Source organism: Hyla sarda, chromosome 1 (assembly GCF_029499605.1).
Source record: "Hyla sarda isolate aHylSar1 chromosome 1, aHylSar1.hap1, whole genome shotgun sequence".
NCBI lineage: Eukaryota > Metazoa > Chordata > Amphibia > Anura > Hylidae > Hyla > Hyla sarda.
Window position 1 is genome coordinate 196,912,718 of NC_079189.1, and position 21,993 is coordinate 196,934,710.

The 21,993-nt window shown below is 45.1% G+C and overlaps 1 protein-coding gene across 2 annotated transcripts in view; it reads right to left on the reverse strand.

Annotated features, from left to right (window-relative positions):
- Positions 1-21,993, reverse strand: part of LOC130362412 (alcohol dehydrogenase 1-like) — a 66,926-nt gene that overhangs the window by 26,107 nt on the left and 18,826 nt on the right. For both annotated transcript variants that reach the window (XM_056566848.1, XM_056566837.1), the window contains exon 5: positions 806-1,025. In XM_056566848.1, coding sequence (XP_056422823.1) covers positions 806-1,025 — 220 coding nt within the window. The remainder of the gene's footprint in view (positions 1-805; positions 1,026-21,993) is intronic.

Below are 21,993 nucleotides of genomic sequence, written 5' to 3' on the forward strand. Positions count from 1 at the left end.
AAGGGACTCTGGAGCAGCTGACCTCGACATCAGAACGAGTTTATATGCCTGCAGAGGTGTTGTGCTTTTAGCGCAACCCTTTCTGGTAAGCCTTAATTTACCTTTTTGGGCCAAATTCTAGCTAACAATATTGTTCTAGGAGCGCACCTGTTTTTCTTGTTTCTCTTATCAAGCCTATGGGACTGACAGATAGCTGAGCTTGACTTCTCTTTGGCAGTACCATAGACTGTAAATATTGAGTCAGTCATTAGCTGATTTATGAAAAACCCTTCAAGCATAAAAGTAAAAAAAACACAAATCACTATATTGTTAAAGGGGTTCTCCGGTGCTTACACATCTTATCCCCTATCCAAAGGATAGGGGATAAGATGCCTGATCGCGGGAGTCCGGCAGCTGGGGACGCCCGTGATCATGCACGCAGCACCCCGTTTGTAATCAGTCCCCGGAGCGTGTTCGCTCCGGGCCTGATTATGGGCAACTACAGGGCCTGCGGCGTGTGACGTCACGCCTCCGCCCCCGTGTGAAGTCACGCTCCGCCCCTCAATGCAAGCCGTAGGCTTGCATTGAGGGGTGGAGCATGACGTCACACGCCGTCGGCCCTGTAGTCGCCCGTAATCAGACCCAGAGCGAACACGCTCTGGGGACTGATTACAAACGGGGTGCCGCGTGCATGATCACGGGCGTCCCCAGCTGAGGGACTCCCGCGATCAGGCATCTTATCCCCTATCCTTTGGATAGGGGATAAGATGTGTAAGCACCGGAGAACCCCTTTAATGCATAGAACTAAAACACCACTAGAACTTACCTTAGCAACATTCACAGCAGAGCCATATCCGGTGGAGAATGCACAACCAATGAGGCAGACCTTATCCAGTGGAGCATCCTCGTCTATCTTAGCTACAGCAATGTCAGGAACCACTGTGTACTCAGTAAAAGTGCTGGTACTCATAAAGTTGTGAATTGGTTTTCCCTTGCAGGTAAATCTAGTAGTGTTGTCCAATAGCACTCCGTTATATTTCCCAATGCTGTTTAAGAAATGAAAAAAAAAATTTTGACTGGAAACTATTACCTTCTATGTTGTGTTTATCTCTATTACATGATTGTCAATTAAATGGGGTTATCCAGGAATAGAAAAACAAAGCTAATTTCTTTCAGAAATATCTTCACGTCTGTCCCCAGGTTGGGTGTGGTATTACAACTTGGCTCTATTCACTTCAATGGAACTGAGCTGCAGAACCACACCCAACCTGGAGAGACGGGGTGGTTTTTGAAAGAAATGAGCTCTGTTTCTCTATTCCTGGATAACCCCTTTAAATTACGACTAGAGAAGATGTTACAAGACTGTCTTCTGCTTATAGGTTACTAATTAACTATCATCCTTATATAATAATTAACCTCTAACTATTTCAGATCTAGATCTGTTTTATTGCTACTATGTGTAACATGGGAAAAAAATGGTTTAGTGGAAAATCACAGTAGTAACATATTAACCTATGTTTTTTAGGCTGAAAAGGAAATATATGTTCTGCTACCTTTGCGCTACTTCATTTACACCCCTGGGAATAAGGCAAGTAAACATGTCCTTAAACATATCCTTAAGTCTATGTAGACTTGTTCGTAACAAAAAAAAAAAAAAAAAAAAAAAAAAAAAGATCTAATGGCTGGCAGGAAAATCATGCATTCTGTGTGGGCAGTATGTCAAAAGTTTTTTCTAATGACAATGGGGGAATTTATTAAAGGGATTTACACAGGTTTTTTGCATATATTGGTCGCAAAAATGTTGCATGTGCGACTTTTTGTGGTATACCATCCTGCACGATTTCTCACTGAACAGAGGTTTTACATGAGATCTGCATTTTTTACTTTGCAGTGGTTAGTGACTTACGGCGTGTGACTTTTCTAAAAAAAAAAATTATAAAAAATAAAAAAAAATAAGTTGCAGATTTGTTGCACAGCCTTCAATTACACAAAAAAACTACACCAGAACAGACCTGGCTTTCAAAACTGCCTTTCAAAAAGTCGCATAAAAGTCACGCGGGTGGAAAGAGTCGCACTAAAGTCACAGAGAAGAGGTTCATACAGAGTAGTGTTGTAAAGTGAAATGTTACAAAAATTTGTACTAGCCCCATATTTATCACAGGCACTGCACCATTTAATAAATTTGGTGCATGTACACTCCAACTACACAATCAAAACCTGTGTACAAAATTAGTGTACCTACAACCTTTAAAAAGGGGTTGTCCAAGAAAACTTTTTTTTTTATATATCAACTGGCTCCAGAAAGTTAAACAGATTTGTAAATTACTTCCATTAAAAAAACTCGTAATCCTTTCAGTACTTATGAGCTGCTGAAGTTGAGTTGTTCTTTTCTATCTAAGTGCTCTATGATGACACCTGTCTCAGGAACTGCCCAATTTAGAAGCAAATCCCCATAGCAAACCTCTTCTACTCTGTGCAGTTCTCGAGAAAAGCAGAGATGTCAGCAGAGAGCACTGTTGCCAGACAAAAAACAACATCTCAACTTCAGCAGCTGATAATTATTGAAAGGATTAAGATTTTTTAATAGAAGTAATTTAGAAATCTAACAATAGAAGAATGTAGCATTCACTCACCGCAACAACGGCATCGATGTTCCCAGCTAGAGGGGATCGCGGGTCGGCATCTTCAGGAGCGCTCAGAGGCTTCAACCGGTTTGTTTCACGTGCTGTTGCGCGCTTCGTCCGGCCTATCCATCTACATCATCGTGCTACCCACCTTATATCATGTGACCTAGGGGGTAGTCATGGTGATCGTAAACAGTGATCTAATCAGCTCATGTAACGCTCGTGATATATGAAAGATAGATATAAATATGTGCTGACCTTTATTATGTCACTTATGACTATTAAATAGAGAATAATCTATTCTTATAAAGACTAAAAATAGTAACATTAAAAACAAAATAGTGATAATAGACAGACGTAGAAGCGTTTTTTTCAGCTTGTAACAGTGTAGACGAGGTGAGAGTGCTGAACATTAAAACACTGGAATATAAAATATTTAACTTATCAGAAAAAGAAATAAGACTGTTCTGGACTGTGAACTCATTAAAAGCTTACAGGGATAGCAGCAGAGTTCCAAGAGGACTTAGAATATTTAAAGCCCCCTCTCAGTGCCAGGATAAGCCGGCGTACATGAATTCATGGAAGCAGGCTCATCTATCACATGCCAACACCTCACTATTATTAGTCTTAGAACAGAACCATGAGGAACATCTGAGGATTACTGAGGAATTAAGTAAGTGCAAAAAAGAATTGAGATTGAGACTGACGGAACAAGCAAATTATTTTTTTCTTTCCAAATTGGAAAAGAAATTGAGTAATTCAAGCCGATGTTAAAGAGAAAAAAAACGGGATAAATTCCTACATGATAGGAGAGATTATGAAACCGATACAGTATTCAATTGGAAGAGTAAGATGGCACCTAAAGGAGGGCAAAGAGGGGGGCGACGTAGATATCAGAGAAAAACTCTGTCCGACGAAGCCACAAGAGAAACCCCTAGAGATCAACAAAGAAATAATGAGAACATCGATACCCCTTTAGGCGGAAAACACGCAGGGGAGGAAGGAAGAGACGCAGGCCGAAGAAAGACTCCCTTCAAGAGAAAGTCTGTGACGTGGCGACATTAAATAACAGTCAATATTTATGGTATAGAGGTCCCCCAGATAGCATTAGAAGTGGCATCAAAAGGCCTCAATTTTGGATTGCATGAGCAATTCAACTCTACTCTTTTTGAGATAGATCTCTTTAACCTCCCTGGCTGTATGATTCTGTCTGGAAATTTGTACCAAAAGCGGTACAATTTTTTGCATTGAATTTCACATCTCTCCCCCCCCCCCCCCGTCACATTCCTCCCCCCCCCCCCCCCGTCACATTCATTCCTCCCCCCCCCCCCCCCCCGTCACATTCCTCCCTCCCCTCCCCCCCCGTCACATTCCTCCCTCCCCCCTCCCCCCCCCCCCCGTCACATTCCTCCCCCCCCCGTCACATTCCTCCCCCCCCCACCCCGTCACATTCCTCCCCCCCCCACCCCGTCACATTCCTCCCCCCCCCCCCCGTCACATTCCTCCCCCCCCCCCCCGTCACATTCCTCCCCCCCCCCCCCCCGTCACATTCCTCCCCCCCCCCCCCCCCGTCACATTCCTCCCCCCCCCCCCCCCGTCACATTCCTCCCCCCCCCCCCCCCGTCACATTCCTCCCCCCCCCCCCCCGTCACATTCCTCCCCCCCCCCGTCACATTCCTCCCCCCCCCCCCCCCCCCGTCACATTCCTCCCCCCCCCCCCCCCCCCCCGTCACATTCCTCCCCCCCCCGTCACATTCCTCCCCCCCCCCCCGTCACATTCCTCCCCCCCCCCCCCGTCACATTCCTCCCCCCCCCCCCCGTCACATTCCTCCCCTCCCCCCCCCCGTCACATTCCTCCCCTCCCCCCCCCGTCACATTCCTCCCCCCCGTCACATTCCTCCCCCCCGTCACATTCCTCCCCCCCGTCACATTCCTCCCCCCCGTCACATTCCTCCCCTCCCCCCCCCCGTCACATTTCCCCCCCCCCTCACCCGTCACATTCCTCCCCTCCCCCCCCGTCACATTTCCCCCCCCCCTCACCCGTCACATTCCCCCCCCCTCACCCGTCACATTCCCCCCCCCCTCACCCGTCACATTCCCCCCCCCCTCACCCGTCACATTCCCCCCCCCTCACATTCCCCCCCTCACCCGTCACATTCCCCCCCTCTGTTATATTCATCCCCCCTTGTCACCTTGTCTTGTCCAGCATACACTAGGTTTGCTGGGCAGATTTCAAACCTAGTGTATTTGCTGCAGAACAAGCCCTTTCCCCTTCAGCCAATCACTGGCTTTACACCACTGCGGCCTGTGATTGGCTGAAAAGGGAAAGGTCCTAGAAGATGAATAGTGAAGAGAGCAGGTACCAGACCACATGGAGGGGAACGGCATATGCAGGGACTGGGATTAGGTAAGCAAAATTATTAAATTTTTTTTACTCCTTTTTCCTTTTACACTTAGCTCAGTGTTTTTCTAACAGGGTGCCTCCAGCTGTTGTGAAACTACTACTCCCAGCATTCCCGGACAGACTTTGGCTGTTTGGGCATGCTGAGAGTTGTAGTTTTGCAACAGCTGGAGGCCCCCTGGTAGGGAAACACTGACTTTTAGTATTTTTCTTTACCTGCTCTGGCCGGTCCTCGCAACGGGAGCCGACCCGAGCAGATAATCACATGTTTGCCCGGGGGCCGCATCGCTATATCGCACTGCTTTTGCGATATATCGTGCAGCCCAGCCAGCAACTCTGCAATTCTACCCCGAGCGTAACTCGGGGTTACCGATCCTGGCAGGGAAAGTTAACCCAGAGTCACGCTCTGGATTACCGCTCAGGTTAAGGCTCTAAGAAAAATCAATCTATATAAGATCTTCAAGAATAAGAAGTCAGAGAATACTGAAAAATCTAAGACTCCGAGACACAATGTACAATTGGTCCCCTAGGATTCAGCGCCATCGAAGGTTTTAGTGACACAGAAAATCAGTGTGTCATGGATTTGGCGGATTTGGCCTCAGGTGAAATCCAATGGACAAAAAGCCCCTCGTCCAAAGAATATTTCAAAGGAGAGAAACCTTCCACCTACAACCCCCCCCCCCCCCCCCCCCATAGCTCCCAGGTCCCCCCTGGATTTATTTTCTCAAGCTGTAATAAAAAGGACATTAAATGTTTAATATATCCGGAAAAAGAGAATAATCTAACCAGTAGTGAAAAGAAGGCTCTCGACTGGCTGGCAGCGCAGGAGGAACTACATTTGACAAGAGCAGACAAGGGTGGCGCCATTGTAATTATGCATAGAGATCAGTACAAGGAGGAAGCACTTAGGCAGCTATCGGACAAGACAGTCTATGAAAAATTGCCAAAAGACCCTACTCAAAATAACAGAATCATTAAGATCTTTACTTAGAAGATATGTAGAACAGGGAGCATTAAGTCAGGGCACAGCAGAGAAATTACTTCCATCCTCACCCAAAAAGCCCAACTGGTATCTATTGCCCAAGATACATAAGTCGCGGACCGATCCCCCAGGCCTCCCCATTGTGGCCGGGATCGGATCCGCGACCGAGTATCTCTCCCAGTTTCTGGAATGGTTGCTAAGTCCACTTCTTCCGATTACTCAGTCATATTTAAAAGATTTTAACGACGTACTTAGTTTTTTTGACACCTTCGTCTGGCAGAGCTCCTATCAGCTAGTGTCTATTGACGTTGAGAGCTTGTACACATGCTGCAGGTGTACAGGCCATCCGTCAAGCCCTATTGCACACCAACAAATCTATAGCCTTCATAAATTTTGTTACAGAAGCGATACGTTTCATACTTAACAACACCTTCATATTTGAAAAAAAATGGTCTAGACAAAAGGACAGGTAAGGCTATGGGTACGCCCATATCGTGTACGTACGCAAATCAATTCCTAGCAGCTTTTGAGAAGAAATATATCTATTCTACCCATAACCATTACATTCAGCATATCAAGGCTAGAGATGAGCGAACTTTTCAAAAATTCGATTCGGCCGATTAGCCGAATTTTCCCGAAAAGTTTGTTTCGATCCAAATTTATTTGCGGCGAATCGATGTTAAAAAAGGCTATTTCTAGCCTACATACAGCCTCTATAGGGGTATAGAACACTTTTCTGTGTCGTAAAACGCATATGGAGTGTGCTGGGGTAGTGAAATAATACTGTTATTCAGAATAGCATGCAGATTACCGGCATCGCTCTTAGAATCACTGTCGCACAGCAGCACAATGACAGAGCCTGGTGGTGGCATCAGTGTCAGGAGACCATATAGTGACTGAATGACATAGCGTGGACATAGCATGGCAAGAGGAGACCATTTAGTGGCTGAATGGCACATCGTGGAGTTAGCTGATGCACTAGTACACTACACACAAGGGCTTCACAATCCCCCCAAAAAACACCACAATCTATGAAATTTTTGTCAAAGATTTCTCATTGGTAGCACCCGCTATCCAAAAATTTGAAATTTCCAGAACCAGGCCCCACCCCTGTGGCATCAGTAACCCATATATTGCCTGCATGACACAGCCTGGAGTTGGCTGATGTAAGAGTACACACCAGGGCTTCACAATCCCCCCCCCCCCCCAAAAAAAAAAAAAAAAAAAACACCACAATCTATGAAATTTTTGTCAAAGATTTCTCATTGGTAGCACCCGCTATCCAAAAATTTGAAATTTCAAGACCCAGGCCCCCACCTCTGCGGCATCAGGAACCCATATATTGCCTGTAGGACACAGCCTGGAGTTGGCTGATGCACCAGTACACACCAGGGCTTCACAATCCCCCCCCCCCCCCTCCAAAATCAACACAATGAGAAATGTTTGTCAAAGATTTCTCATTGGTAGCACCTGCTCTCCAAAAAATTAAAATTTCCAGAACCAGGCCCCACCCCTGTGGCATCAGTAACCCAGTTATTGCCTAACGGACACAGACTGGAGTCGACTGATGCACGAGTACACACTACACACCCATCACCCGGGCTTCACAATCCACCCCAAAAACCGCAATTTTTTTTTGAAATTGTCTGACAAAATGCCTTTTTGTTAAAACAAGCGCATATACAGCAGTTCAGAAGACTCTATAATGCAGGACGGTGGACCACCCAAAGACATTCTTCTATAATATAATAAACCACACAATATGTTCAATTTTTTTTTTAATAATTGAAATTCCAAGACCAAGGCCCCACCTCTGCTGCATCAGTAACCCTTATATCGCCTAACGGACACAGACTGGAGTTGACTTATGCACGAGTACACACTACATACCCGTCACCCGGGCTTCACAATGCACCCCAAAAAAACGCAAAATTTTATCGAAATTGTCGGACAAAATAAAAAACAAGTGCATATACAGCAGTTCAGAAGACTCTATAATGCAGGATGGTGGACAACCCAAAGACATTCTTCTCAAAAGTAATAAACCACACAATGTTTGAAATTTGGTTAAAAAAATTACTACGTGTGTAAGTGCATCTGTCTCCAAAAAATCAGATGGCAAAAGGATTCAATTCGCCAAAAATGATTAAGCAGAGTTAATCCCTCTCCATCTATTTATTATTTTTTTTTCATAAAAAAAAAAAATTACACGCAACAAGCGTTCCGTTGTGTAACGGTTAGCATTCTGCAAAATTCTATTTTATTACTGATAAAATTACCAGTAAAATTTAACAATAACACTACCCAAGAGTGTTTAATTACCCCATACATTGCACCAGGAGCAGTCAGGAGTAGGCCTCAGCAGTACCCAAGAGTCTTTAATAACCCCTTACCTTGCCCGATCAATTGAGAGATCGAGCAATAACAGGTGTGTTATGGCCTCAGATGTCCTGGGCCGCACTAGCGCTCCACTGAACGGATTAGCATCTATCTTTCAAGGACAGGTGCGTGTTGCACGCTGAAACCAGTTTGTGATAGGGATCTGTGATTGCAATTATTTAATCTTAAAACGAGTGAGGGTCATAAGCTGGCGTTTATTAAGTCTCTGCCTTTTGTACACACCGCCTGTCGCTATAAGCGATTGGATTAGTTAGTGAGTTGGTTAGCGAGGTCCTCGGATCGGCCCAGGCGGGGTAGGAGAAGGCCCTGGCAGAGTGCCGCGAATTTAACGATCATTGTTGAAATTTGCATTAAGCATGTATTTAGCTACTGCTAAACATCCAAAAATTTAAGGCCCAAGGCCAGAGGCACCAGGGAGGCAAGTAGTTCCTGAAAGACACAGAATGAGTCTGGAGCATGCATTTGCAGTACCCAAGAGGTTTTCATAACCCCTTACATTTAAAGATCAATGTTGACATTTGCATTAAGCATGTATTTAGCTACTGCTAAACTTAAAAAAATTATAGGCCCAAAGCCAGAAGCTTCAGTTTTCCCCATATTAGGAGCATAGTTGTCCCCCAGATTAGGCAGCATAGATGTCCCCCAATCAGCGCGGGCCGGTCAGAGCCAATCAAAGGGCCGTATGTGTCAAGCGGGCCGTATAATCCCCAGGTCTGCCCCAGAGGGTTTCATAACCAACCACAACAGAGAAAATTTTGTTGTAGGAGCATGGTCAATCTACTCAGACCCATCTGTCATTGGTTGCTGGAAATCCTGGCTGATCCATCCCTGATTCATCTTGACAAACGTCAGTCTCTCCACATTTTTAGTGGACAGACGAGTTTGCCTTGGGGTGACTATGACCCCTGCTGCACTAAACACCCGCTCTGATGGCACACTACTGGCCGGGCAGGACAGCTTTTCCAGGGCAAACTCCGCTAGTTGCGGCCATAAATAGAGTTTGGCTACCCAGAAGTCCAGCGGATCTTCAACGGTTGTTGGCAGGGTCATGTCGAGGTAAGCCATCACCTGCTGGTTCAGGTCCTGCTCCATGTCCACCTGCTGCTGATGAGTAGCTTCACTATGCGGCTGAAGGAAGCTACTCATCAGCGACTGTAGACTCACGCTGCTGCTGATTGAGCCGGTACTGCTCCTGCCACCCCTCCCCTCCCCAGCAGCCGTGGCAGTGGAAGGTGAGCGCAGAGGGCCCCCCCAAGTCAGACCTGCGAGTGGATGGACCATGTGGCAGATAGGAAATCGGCCAACCGACTACGTAGAAGCTCTCTGAAGTAGGTCAGTTTGTCCTCCCTCTCAGTGGGTGTACAAAAGGCCCCCATTCTGGGCCGGTAGCGAGGGTCTAATAAGGTGGAGATCCAGAAGTCATCACGGTGACGAATTTTGACAATTCGGGGGTCACTACGCAAGCAACTCAGCATGCATCGTGCCATTTGTGACAGTGACTCACTGGGACTACCTGCCTCCATCTCCACTGCATACTGCCACAGTGTGTCTGGGTCTTCTGTCTTGCCTCCCTCGTAATAACCCTCCAGCTCCTCTGGATGCTCCTGCTCCTCCCCTCCTGTCCAATGACCAGACACACCGTCCATCTCATCCACCGTAAACTGTGCTCCGCTCTGCCCCTCATCATCCTCCTCCAGTTCATTCCCCACAGGACTCATGTAGCCTTCTGATGTAGGCGCAACATCTCCATTGCCGTGACCAGCCATGTTTTCAATCATTTTCTGGAGTAAATGTAGGAGTGGAATTAAGTCATTCATGGCGTAATTCGAGCTACTAACAAAAAATGTGGCTTCCTCAAAGGGCCTCAGCAAACGGCAGGTGTCACGTATGAGCTGCCACTCCTTCTCATTGAAGTTACACAGGGGAGTACTCCTATCTGCTTGTATCATCAAAAAATCCGTGATGGCTTTTCTTTGTTCGTATAGTCTGTCCAACATATGGAGGGTGGAATTCCAACGTGTGGCAACGTCACAAATGAGACTATGTTGTGGGATACCGTTCTGACGCTGCAGGTCAAGCTAAGTGTGCTTGGCGGTGTACAAGTGGCTGAAGTGCATGCACAGTTTCCTTGCCATTGTCAGGACGTCTTGTAAATGGGGTGAAGACTTGATGAACTTCTTGACAACCAGATTCAACATGTGTGCCATGCAGGGCGAATGGTTCACACTTCCTTGTCGCAGCGTGGCCACAATGTTCTTCCCATTGTCGGTCACCATGGTTCCCATTTCCAGATTTCGTGGAGTAAGCCATACTCCGATTTCTTCCCTAATGAACTTCAGCAGTTCCTCCCCTGTGTGACTCCGTTCGCCAAGGCAAACCATGTGAAGGACGGCTTGACACCGCTGTGCCCTACACATGTGGTACGATGAAGGGCCACCGAGATTTGGATGTGCAGTGGAGGCCGATGACACGGGGGAGAAGGCGCACACTGTAAAAGGACCAACTGCCTGGGAGCGAGAGTGTGGAGGAGGAAGCGTTGTGACCTGTCCAAGTTGCTGCTGTGGCTGTGCAGGAACAACATTTACCCAGTGGGCCGTAAAAGACATGCATTGTCCCTGCCCGTAGTTACAGCTCCACACATCGGCGCTGCCGTGCACTTTTGAACACACCAACAGGCTCAAGGACTGGCTCACCTTCTCTTGTACAAACTTATGCAGGGCTGGTACTGCCTTCTTCGCAAAGAAATGATGGCTTGGGACTCTCCACCTTGGCTCGGCACAAGCCATCAATTCCCTGAAAGCTGCAGAGTCCACCAGTTGGAAAGGGAGGGACTGCAACACCAGCAACTTGGACAGGAGCACATTAAACTTCTGCACCATTGGATGAGTGGGCGCATGCTGTTGTCTCTTGGACATGGCTTCGCCGATCGATTGTTGGCGGAATGGCTGACTATGAGCGGAGGAAGCAGGAGCGCAAGAAGGATGGTTTGACACAATACTCCCTTCGGCTGAGGTGGTGGAGCCTTGGCTGGATGACGGAGGGAGCGGTTGGCCACTGGGTGATGCGGCAGGCTGGACCACTACCTCGGAGCCACGGTTATCCCAGGCCGCTTTATGGTGGCGAATCATGTGTTGACGCAGGGCCGTGGTGCCGAGATTGGGACCCTGGCCACGCTTCACTTTCTGCCCACAGATTTTGCATGTGACTACGCTAAGGTCCTCCGGATTCTTTATGAAGAACAACCACACCACATAGTAGCTGATTTTCCCACCCGTAGTTCGCACTATTTCACTGCTATTAGCGCCGTCTCTAGGAACCCCCGTTCCACTACCTCCCTGAATGGTAGCTTGCAGCGAAGCAGGTGGTCTCCCCCTGGCACGTTTGGCTCCTGAATTTCCACTACTGCCACCACCACGCTGATTGTCTATGAGGCAGCAAGGTTGGCAAAGAGCAAATCTCTTCTCCTAATGATGATGAAGCCCTGGCTTCTGCACCTGGCTCCCAATTGCAATTGGCTTCAGCATCATCAAAAGATGTGTGCACGTCACTTATGTCCTCCTCGTGTTCCACAACAGTGTCTGCCTCAGGACCCTGAGCAATTGAAACACCGCCTCCCACGTCACTCTCCGCTTCACTACTTGGCTTTGCGGAGCAAGGGACGCATGTCTCCTCACATTCTTGGCTGCCCATTAGATGCTGACTGTCCTCTATTACATCGTCCTCGCTAAATAGTGGAGCTGAACCCAAAGCATGAGATACTTCTTTGGGAGAGGGAACAGCATAGGACAAAGGCAATGGGATTACAGGGACTGCTCCGGGCCATGCCAACTGAGGGTTGTGTCTGAGGAACCCACCGACTCTTGACTGGGGTTGTCAGATGTCGCTTGTGATGATGGGGATGAGTGTGCAAACCAATTGACGAGGAGAGATGGGTCGACGACACGACCGCTGGGTGTTAACGGGAGCTGAGGCCTATTGCTGCGACTCATGCTGCCACTCGCCCCAAATCTGCTGCCAACTCTGCCTGACATATGTAGGCCTCTGCCCCTTCTCTGTGCACGTTCTGGCACTTCCCTGCCTGACATACTTATTGCGATTATGAGAGTATAGAACAGCAGCAGGCGATTACTTACGGCTGTCCTTTCAAAGTATATAGGCCCTAGACAGAATAACAGTTACTAAATAGTACACTCCTTTGTTGTATGTATGCCCTTTGCAACGATGAGCGCACTGTTAAGCGTATTTATACACAGAAATTTTTTTTTGTTGTATACACCAGCCAGTGTATACTAATGTGTGGAATAGCACTGAATTTAGCACCGAGACAGAAATACAGGTACTAAATAGTACACTACTTGGTTGTATGTATGCCCTTTGTAATGATGAGCACACTGTTAAGCGTATTTGTACGCAGGAAAAACTTTTTTTTCCTTTAATACACCGGCAGGTGTAGAACGTGTGGTATAACACTGAATTTAGCACAGAAACAGAGGAACAGGTGAAAAATGGTAAAAAGTCACTAAAGTCCACACTAATATGACTTATTTCTGAACAGCAGCAGGACCCAAGAGTGCAGCACCACCAAAAAAAAAAAATCCAGGGAATAAACCCTAAATTGCACTCTGTCACACAATTCTGAGCAGCAGAAGATTTGTGGAGAAAAAAAAACCTCAATTGGGCTGAAAAATTAGGAGATGAGATGCTTCAGAAAGTTCAGGCAGCTTGGAGATCTGTATGAGGCAGCTGACAGCTATCTGCCCCTCTCTGCTGCAATGCTCAATAACGTGAATAGGAGGTTTAGCTATCAATGATCCTTCTCAGAGTAACAGCACAGCACTCTGCACTCCTGCCTTTCCCTAATGCTGATGTGACTAGCAGTTGCAGTGTAACTCTGTGGTATGAGCTATTCACACACAGTCCCGTCCTCTCCATCTGAGTGCATAGATGAAATGGAGAGGCAAGATGGCCGCCGATTATATAGGGGCTGTGACATCACAGGGGTCAGTGAACACTGATAGGCTGCATCTCACATGTGATTCAGGGTCAGCCCGCCTACCTTCATTCCCGCCGCTGTTTCCCGCCCTCCCATAATCCCCTGCCCCATGTACTCACATGTGGATCAGCCATCTTAGCTCTACAATAGTCTGGAACGCTGTAAAATGGAGTTTAATGAAGCGATTCATGCGATAGAATCGCGGCAATATTCGTATTCGTTGCAAATCGAATTTTTCATGAAATTCGTAACGAATTTGGGTTCGTCAAGTTCGATTCGCTCATCTCTAATCAAGGCATATAAACAATATATCGATGATATCCTGATGGTCTGGGAGGGGACGGAACAAGATTTCAAAAATTTCGTTGAACATCTAAACAATACAAATGATATGAATATGAATTTTACAAGTGTGTATGGTGGAAAAGAAATTGAGTTCTTGGATATGAAGCTAATAGTCCAAGGTAACGAGGTCACCACAGAGGGCCACAGGAAGAGTGTGGCAAGGAATTCCTTGCTCCACTTCAAGAGCTCTCATCCGATGCACGTAAAAAAAGGGGTACCATTGAGCCAATTTATTAGATTGAAACAAATTAATTCCAGCAAAGAAAAGTACGAACAGCAAGCAGAAGATTTAAAGAAACGCCTAACAGAGAGAAACTATCCTAAACAAGTAATTGAGAGTGCATACATAAAAAGGTAGAGAGAGTATGGATCGCATAGAAATGCTATATAAAAAAGCAGAATAAAAGAAGAGAACCAAAAGGTTTGCTTTTACATTTGCCAATGGCCAGATGAACACTATAATTAATAACACACTGAGACGCCACTGGTACATTGTAGAAAATGATCCAGACCTGAAAGTCGTCGCATCCAGAAACCCCATGATAACATACAGGAAGAGTGGCACCATTTCAGACTACATTAAGAAAAAGAAGAGTAGAAAAGAAAATTGTAGTACAAAAAATAATAGTTGGCTGTGTGAATTTAACCAAAACTCCAAAAATGACCCCTGGGGGGGCTATTAAGGCCAAAAGTCAAACCTAAATTCCTAACCCCAAGGCCGTAGCCCGGGGTGCAAAAACACCTCTAATTAACCCCCCTTTAAAATGTAACTTTTATTATATATATTCTTAAAAATAAGAATAACCCAGCAATACGATGATTAAAATTGGGATGTCAGGTAGGATAGTATAAATGTGATTAGAGCAGTATGGCTTCAAAGTCAAGGGCTCTGCAGCAGCCCAACATTCCTACACTGACACCAAATTAAAACACTAAATTGCCACCTATACATGTTTCGCCGTCTCCACGGCGTTTTCAAGAGGCAAAATGTGGCAACATCACTACAAATTGGCGGCGGGGACTATTTATAGATAATGCCCTTATCATCCTCACTCAGCGACCCTTACATGCCACCAATCACAAGCCTCCTATAATTGCTCCAATCCCTATTCTGGACAGGTAAACACTTCCCAGGTAACTTGCCTTGGGAGCGCCAATAGAAGAGAGTACCAATTGCCTACCTCATCTTAAGACGCCAGTCCAATACTCCACGTCATTATGTTGTGTCGGCAAAGTGTATCGCATCATAACAGCGCGTCACGCATGCGCTCATCTGACCACTATACTTCGCTGTAAGTACCCGGCTGCGAATGAGCCGGCGCATGCGCCCGCACTTATACATTGAATCGCGGTGACTGTCTCTAGTTCGCATGTTACTGCACTTAGACTTTGGTCATAGTCTGCCTGCACTTATGTAGGTTGTAGAGTGTACATCTGGATATTTGCTGTGGAGGAATTATGGTGTCCTGAAGGTATAAGTACAGTTAAACCAAATGGTGAATAAATAATAAATAATATATGAGTGTGTAAAAATATAAGAAATTTTTTGTGTGCATATACGGTATATATTAACCTCAAATAAGTATAATTATTGATTATGATCCGAATAAATGTGCATATAACGTACAGGTAAGTAACCCAAACCAGTGTGATGTGCATTCAAACTGCAATAACACCCTCAGTTACTAAGTTCACCAATGGGCAAGTATAGACAAGTAATCTATTATATTGCCAAATAGCTAAAGTGATCTCAGACGCAAACTATCTGAAATCAGCACCCACGGAAATGTGCTATATAAAATTCCCTACGTCAGTGGCTCAATCCGTCAATAGACGGATAGGTGTAAGGAGGCAATGTTACGGACAAACGGATAGGTGTGAGGAGGTTATGTTACAGACAGGTGGATAAATGTAAGGGGGCAGTGTTAAAGGCATCTATATTACTATGATGATATACGATATATGGACCATAACATATCCTGAATTGTTTAGCAAACAACCGCCATGTAATCATGTATCAAGTACAGCACTGGTAAAGTGGAAGTAATAACTAACTAAACAAGTAACATCAAACAACTAAAGGAATGCTGCAAACGAGAACCCTTCGTTCAAACCCCTCGGTGCTTGGCTATGGAGTCTCCAAATCCATTTCACCTCCTCCCGTAGGAGAAGGTCATCAATGTCCCCTTTACGTGGGCCTAATTTTACTTGACAATCCTACAAATCGTAACTCTGATCTGTCCTCCATGTGCCACTCTCATATGTCTAGATACCAACGTGTCTTTCTGCGTCCTAATAGAGCTAAGGTGTTGAGAGATACGCTTACGAAATTCCTGTGTGGTTTTGCCCACATACCATTTTGGACAGGGGCACTGGGCTATGTAGATGATATTATGAGAGCTACAGTTGATAAATTGTCTAATCTCATACTGATGTCCGTCAATAGGATTCATCACTATTTTTGTCTTGTTGACCTGTTGACAAAAACTACAATGTCCACATGGATAGCAACCGGTGGTAGTGTTCCTCAACCAGCATTAATTTCTTCCTATGGTCCCTAGGTGGCTGTGGACCAGCTGATCTTTAATACTAGGGCCCTTTCTGAATGTAATGCTAGGAAATTTTCCAATGACCTGTGCCAGATCCTGATCACGTGTGAGTAAATGCCAGTGTCTCTGCATTATTGCCATCACCTGGTCCGTGTGCCCATCATATGTTCCAATACATCTCACCTATCTGCCCTACACGCCCTCTTGTACGCTGTTTAGATGCTTGCGAGGGTACCCCCTTTGCCTGAACCTATGATACAGGTTCTGGCTCTCCTTCTGAAAATGTGCCTGCTCTGAACAATTCCTCCTCGCTCTGAGGTACTGGCCAACCGGGATACTCCTCTTGAGGGATCCCGGATGCCAGCTACCCCAGTGGAGGAGTGAATTGGTAGAGGTGGGCTTACGAAAAATGTCCGTTTTGTAAATGGTTGAACTCATCAATATAAATATTGAGGTCCAAGAAATGGATAGATCGCCCACCTATCTCCGAGGTAAAGACCATCCCGATCTTATTGTCGTTAAGTTTTGCCACAAATTCCTGGTAAAGCTCAACCGACCCGTCCCACAACATAAGAATATCATCTATGTATCGGCCGTAAAATAAAATGTGCTCTGTGAAAGAAATAAACTCATCCGAAAAAACAACCGTGTTTTCCCACCACCCTAAAAAAAAGATTGGCATAATTAGGTGCACAAGAAGCCCCCATAGCTGTGCCCTGTGTCTGGTGATAGAAAGTGCCATTGAAAATAAAATAATTATGTGTTAGGATGAAAGTGAGTAGGGTTAATATAAACTGGTTGTGCTCGTGAAACAGTGTACTTTTAGTGCCTAAAAAGGTAGAAACTGCCTCTATGTCTAGCTCATGCCGTATGTTACTATAGAGGCTCTCCACATCTAAACTCGTTAGTATGGTGGAGTCAGTCACAGTAATATTGTTGAGTTTCAACACTGTATCTTTGGTATCTTGTAAAAAAGAAGGAAGTGCAGTGACAAACGTGATCCAAATAAATACTACCACCTTGTGTGAGACAGTTGTTACCCGAAACAATAGGCCTACCCCTAATAGAATTGGTGTTCTTGTGTACTTTGGGAAGTGCATAAAAGGTAGCAATGGTGGGACGAGGGTTGAGCATAGTTTGTAGTTCGTGTTTAGAAATAAGATTTTTTTTCTCTAGCAGAAAGCAAAAGCTCTCTATATTCTTTCAGATAGTTATTAGTAGGGTCAGATGGTAAGACCTCGTGTTTGGTTTCATCAGATAATAGTGACATCACCATATCAGTATACTTCTCCCTGTCCATTAGGACGATATTACCGCCCTTATCACTAGGTTTGATTATGAGTGACTCGTTACTCCTCAAGAGGGCCAGGGCATTTTGTTCTCGTGGGGTCAAGTTTGAATTAACCAATTCTTTTTTGGGGCGGATACTCCCCAACTCCTGTGAGACTATGTCCACAAAAATCTCTATGTTGGGAAATTGTGAGAAACAGGGAGTTAGTTTCAACTTAGGTTTCATATCAGTGAGGGGAGCTTCAAATAGTGCTGGAGCCCCTTCACTCTCCAGTAAAAGTTTGTGCAATTGATTTCGCACGACTTCATCTTGTTGTAATCGTGTCCTCTCATCACTCGCTCTTTGAAGATGCCATTTGTGGAGAGACAATTTCTGTGCAAAAAGATTAATGTCCTTCACCCAGGAAACAAGATCAAATGTTGGCACTGGAGTGAAGGACAGGCCTCTCCTCAAGAGTGAGATTTCTACATCATTAAGGACATATGTGGAAAGATTATAAATCTGTTGTGCATCGCCATAATTGGCACCATCATATTCGTCCTCTAATCTTGTCAGAACATTGCTGGAGGGGGGAAACTGTATCCCCGATGTCCCTAAAAAATGCTGATTGGCAGTTCCACTTTTCTGTGACATAGATGTCATTGTGGGTTTCGGGCCCCTTGGTAATGGGGTACCCGGCGCCATGGTTCCCAGCACATTGTGTACCCCATGTCCTGGGTTTGCCTGTGTCATGACCCCATCCGACATAGTGGATAAGAATGAGGGCAATGGCCCAGTATTGCCCAATTGAGGACGTTCTGCTTGAGAAACACTCCGATTTGGAAATGAACATAATTGGCCTGGATTTACAGACTGTCCTTGTTGCCCTGGATTCTGCGGTCTTACTGTTGGACCTGTCTGTGATGTTGTGGGACGTTTCGCTTGAGAGTATCTAGAACGATATGGTTTGGACTTTCTCTTATAATGGGGACGTTGGGTATTGCCTGAATCCGCCAGGAACCCCTCTGTTCCCGATGTCTCTGATTCTGAGAAATCTGTCTGCCTTTGCACCTGTTGGTATGAATAATGGGGTCTATGTTGCTGACCCTGTTTGTTGAGGCCCCGATAAGAATATACCTGATTGTTAGCAAAATCAGTATAGTCTCATATACTTTTTATGTTTTTTATCTTTTATTTAGTTTTTAAACTGATCAAGATGACCCTGTAATTTCGCTTCAAGTACAGTATATTCGGGATGGGAGGCAAAGCCTTGTATATTTTTTAGTTCAGCCTCCAATTCGAGACTGACTGTTCCCAAGTGTTTCTTTTCGTACTCTAATAAGTACGCAATCATACGTAGTGAATTTTCCGTAAGCACTTGTTCCCACCCCTTAATAAAATATTGGTCTTCACGGTGTGAGTTAGGTACAATAGGGATACGGAGACCTCTATAAACTATGCCCTGCTGGGCATAGATTTCCAAACTTTTAACTTCCCACCACGACCTGATGTATCTTTTATAGGTTTTAGACACGTTTTTAAACGCCTGTTGTAAATTCGTCTGCTCAGGTGGAAGTTTCTCTGTAGAGAATACTTGTAGGGCTTCAGCAGCATAACATTCAGCATTCACTAGCTGTGTCAAAAAACCTGCCATTACACTGGCTAGGAGAAAGGGGGGGGTCTAACAATGAGAATTAAATCTCCATAAATCAACCGTAAAATTTTTTACGGCCGATACATAGATGATATTCTTATGTTGTGGGACGGGTCGGTTGAGCTATACCAGGAATTTGTGGCAAAACTTAACGACAATAAGATCGGTATGGTCTTTAGGTGGGCGATCTATCCATTTCTTGGACCTCAATATTTATATTGATGAGTTCAACCATTTACAAAACGGACATTTTTCGTAAGCCCACCTCTACCAATTCACTCCTCCACTGGGGTAGCTGGCATCCGTTATCCCTCAAGAGGAGTATCCCGGTTGGCCAGTACCTCAGAGCGAGGGGGAATTGTTCAGAGCAGGCGAATTTTCAGAAGGAGAGCCAGAACCTGTATCATAGGTTCAGGCAGAGGGGGTACCCTCGCAAGAATCTAAAAACAGCATACAAGAGGGCGTGTAGGGCAGATAGGAATACACTCCTGACCTCCACTAGAATAAATGATACCTCTAAGAAGGTGAGATGTATTGGAACATATGATGGGCACACGGACCAGGTGATGGCAATAATGCAGAGACACTGGCATTTACTCGCACGTGATCAGGATCTGGCACAGGTCATTGGAAAATTTCCTAGCATCACATTCAGAAAGGGCCCTAGTATTAAAGATCAGCTGGTCCACAGCCACCTAGTGACCATAGGAAGAAATTAATGCTGGTTGAGGAACACTACCACCGGTTGCTATCCATGTGGACATTGTAGTTTTTGTCAACAGGTCAACAAGACAAAAATAGTGATGAATCCTATTGACGGACATCAGTATGAGATTAGACAGTTTATCAACTGTAGCTCTTATATTATCATCTACATAGCCCAGTACCCCTGTCCAAAATGGTATGTGGGCAAAACCACACAGGAATTTCGTAAGCGTATCTCTCAACACCTTAGCTCTATTAGGACGCAGAAAGACACCCAAGTGTCTAGACATATGAGAGTGGCACATGGAAGACGGATCAGAGAGTTACGATTTGTAGGATTGGGTAAATTAAAATTAGGCCCACGTAAAGGGGACATTGATAACCTTCTCCTACGGGAGGAGGCAAAATGGATTTGGAGACTCCATAGCCAAGCACCGAGGGGTTTGAACGAAGGGTTCTCGTTTGCAGCATTCCTTTAGTTGTTTGATGTGACTTGTTTAGTTAGTTATTACTTCCACTTTACCAGTGCTGTACTCGATACATGATTACATGGCGGTTGTTTGCTAAACAATTCAGGATATGTTATGGTACATATATCGTATATCATCATAGTAATATAGATGCCTTTAACACTGCCCCCTTACATTTATCCACCTGTCTGTAACATAACCTCCTCACACCTATCCGTTTGTCCGTAACATTGCCTCCTTACACCTATCCGTCTATTGACGGATTGAGCCACTGACGTAGGGAATTTTATATAGCACATTTCCGTGGGTGCTGATTTCAGATAGTTTGCGTCTGAGATCACTTTAGCTATTTGGCAATATAATAGATTACTTGTCTATACTTGCCCATTGGTGAACTTCGTAACTGAGGGTGTTATTGCAGTTTGAATGCACATCACACTGGTGTGGGATACTTACCTGTACGTTATATGCACATTTATTTGTATCATAATCAATAATTATACTTATTTGAGGTTATTAATATATACCGTATATGCACACAAAAATTTCTTATATTTTTACACACTCATATTATTTATTATTCATTCACCATTTGGTTTAACTGTACCTTCAGGACACCATAATTCCTCCACAGCAAATATCCAGATGTACACTCTACAACCCACATAAGTGCAGGCAGACTATGACCAAAGTCTAAGTGCAGTAACATGCGCACTAGAGACAGTCACCGCGATTCAATGTATAAGTGCGGGCGCATGCGCCGGCTCATTTGCGGCCGGGTACTTACAGCGAAGTATAGTGGTCAGATGAGCGCATGCGTGACGCGCTGTTATGATGCGGCACACTTTGCCAACACAACATAATGACGTGGAGTATTGGACTGGCGTCTTAAGATGAGGTAGGCAATTGGTACTCTTTTCTATTGGCGCTCCCAAGGCAAGTTACCTGGGAAGTGTTTACCTATTCAGAATAGGGATTGGAGCAATTATAGGAGGCTTGTGATTGGTGGCATGTAAGGGTCGCTGAGTGATTATGATAGGGGCATTATCTATAAATAGTCCCCGCCGCCATTTTGAAGTGATGTTGCCACATTTTGCCTCTTGAAAACGCCGTGGAGACGGCGAAACATGTATAGGCGGCAATTTAGTGTTTTAATTTGGTGTCAGTGTAGGAATGTTGGGCTGCTGCAGAGCCCTTGACTTTGAAGCCATACTGCTCTAATCACATTGATACTATCCTACCTGACATCCCAATTTTAATCATCACCTTGCTGGGTTATTCTTATTTTTAAGAGTATATATATATATATAATAAAAGTTACATTTTAAAGGGGAGTTAATTAGGTGTTTTTGCCCCCCGGGCTACGGCCTTGGGGTTAGGAATTTAGCTGTGTGAATTTAACATGACAGGAAATGTGGCAGTTGCAAATTCTGCTCCTTTAATGCCAGCAACAATTTCTGTAACATAGGTGGTGTATCCCACAGTAATCGATCAGTTGATAACGTGCAGGAGCACTTTTGTAATATATCACATCATGTGCCCATGCAAGATGTTTTACATCAGCAAAACGAAACATCAACTCAATTTCAGATTTAGGGAGCACTTATACACCCTCAAAAAT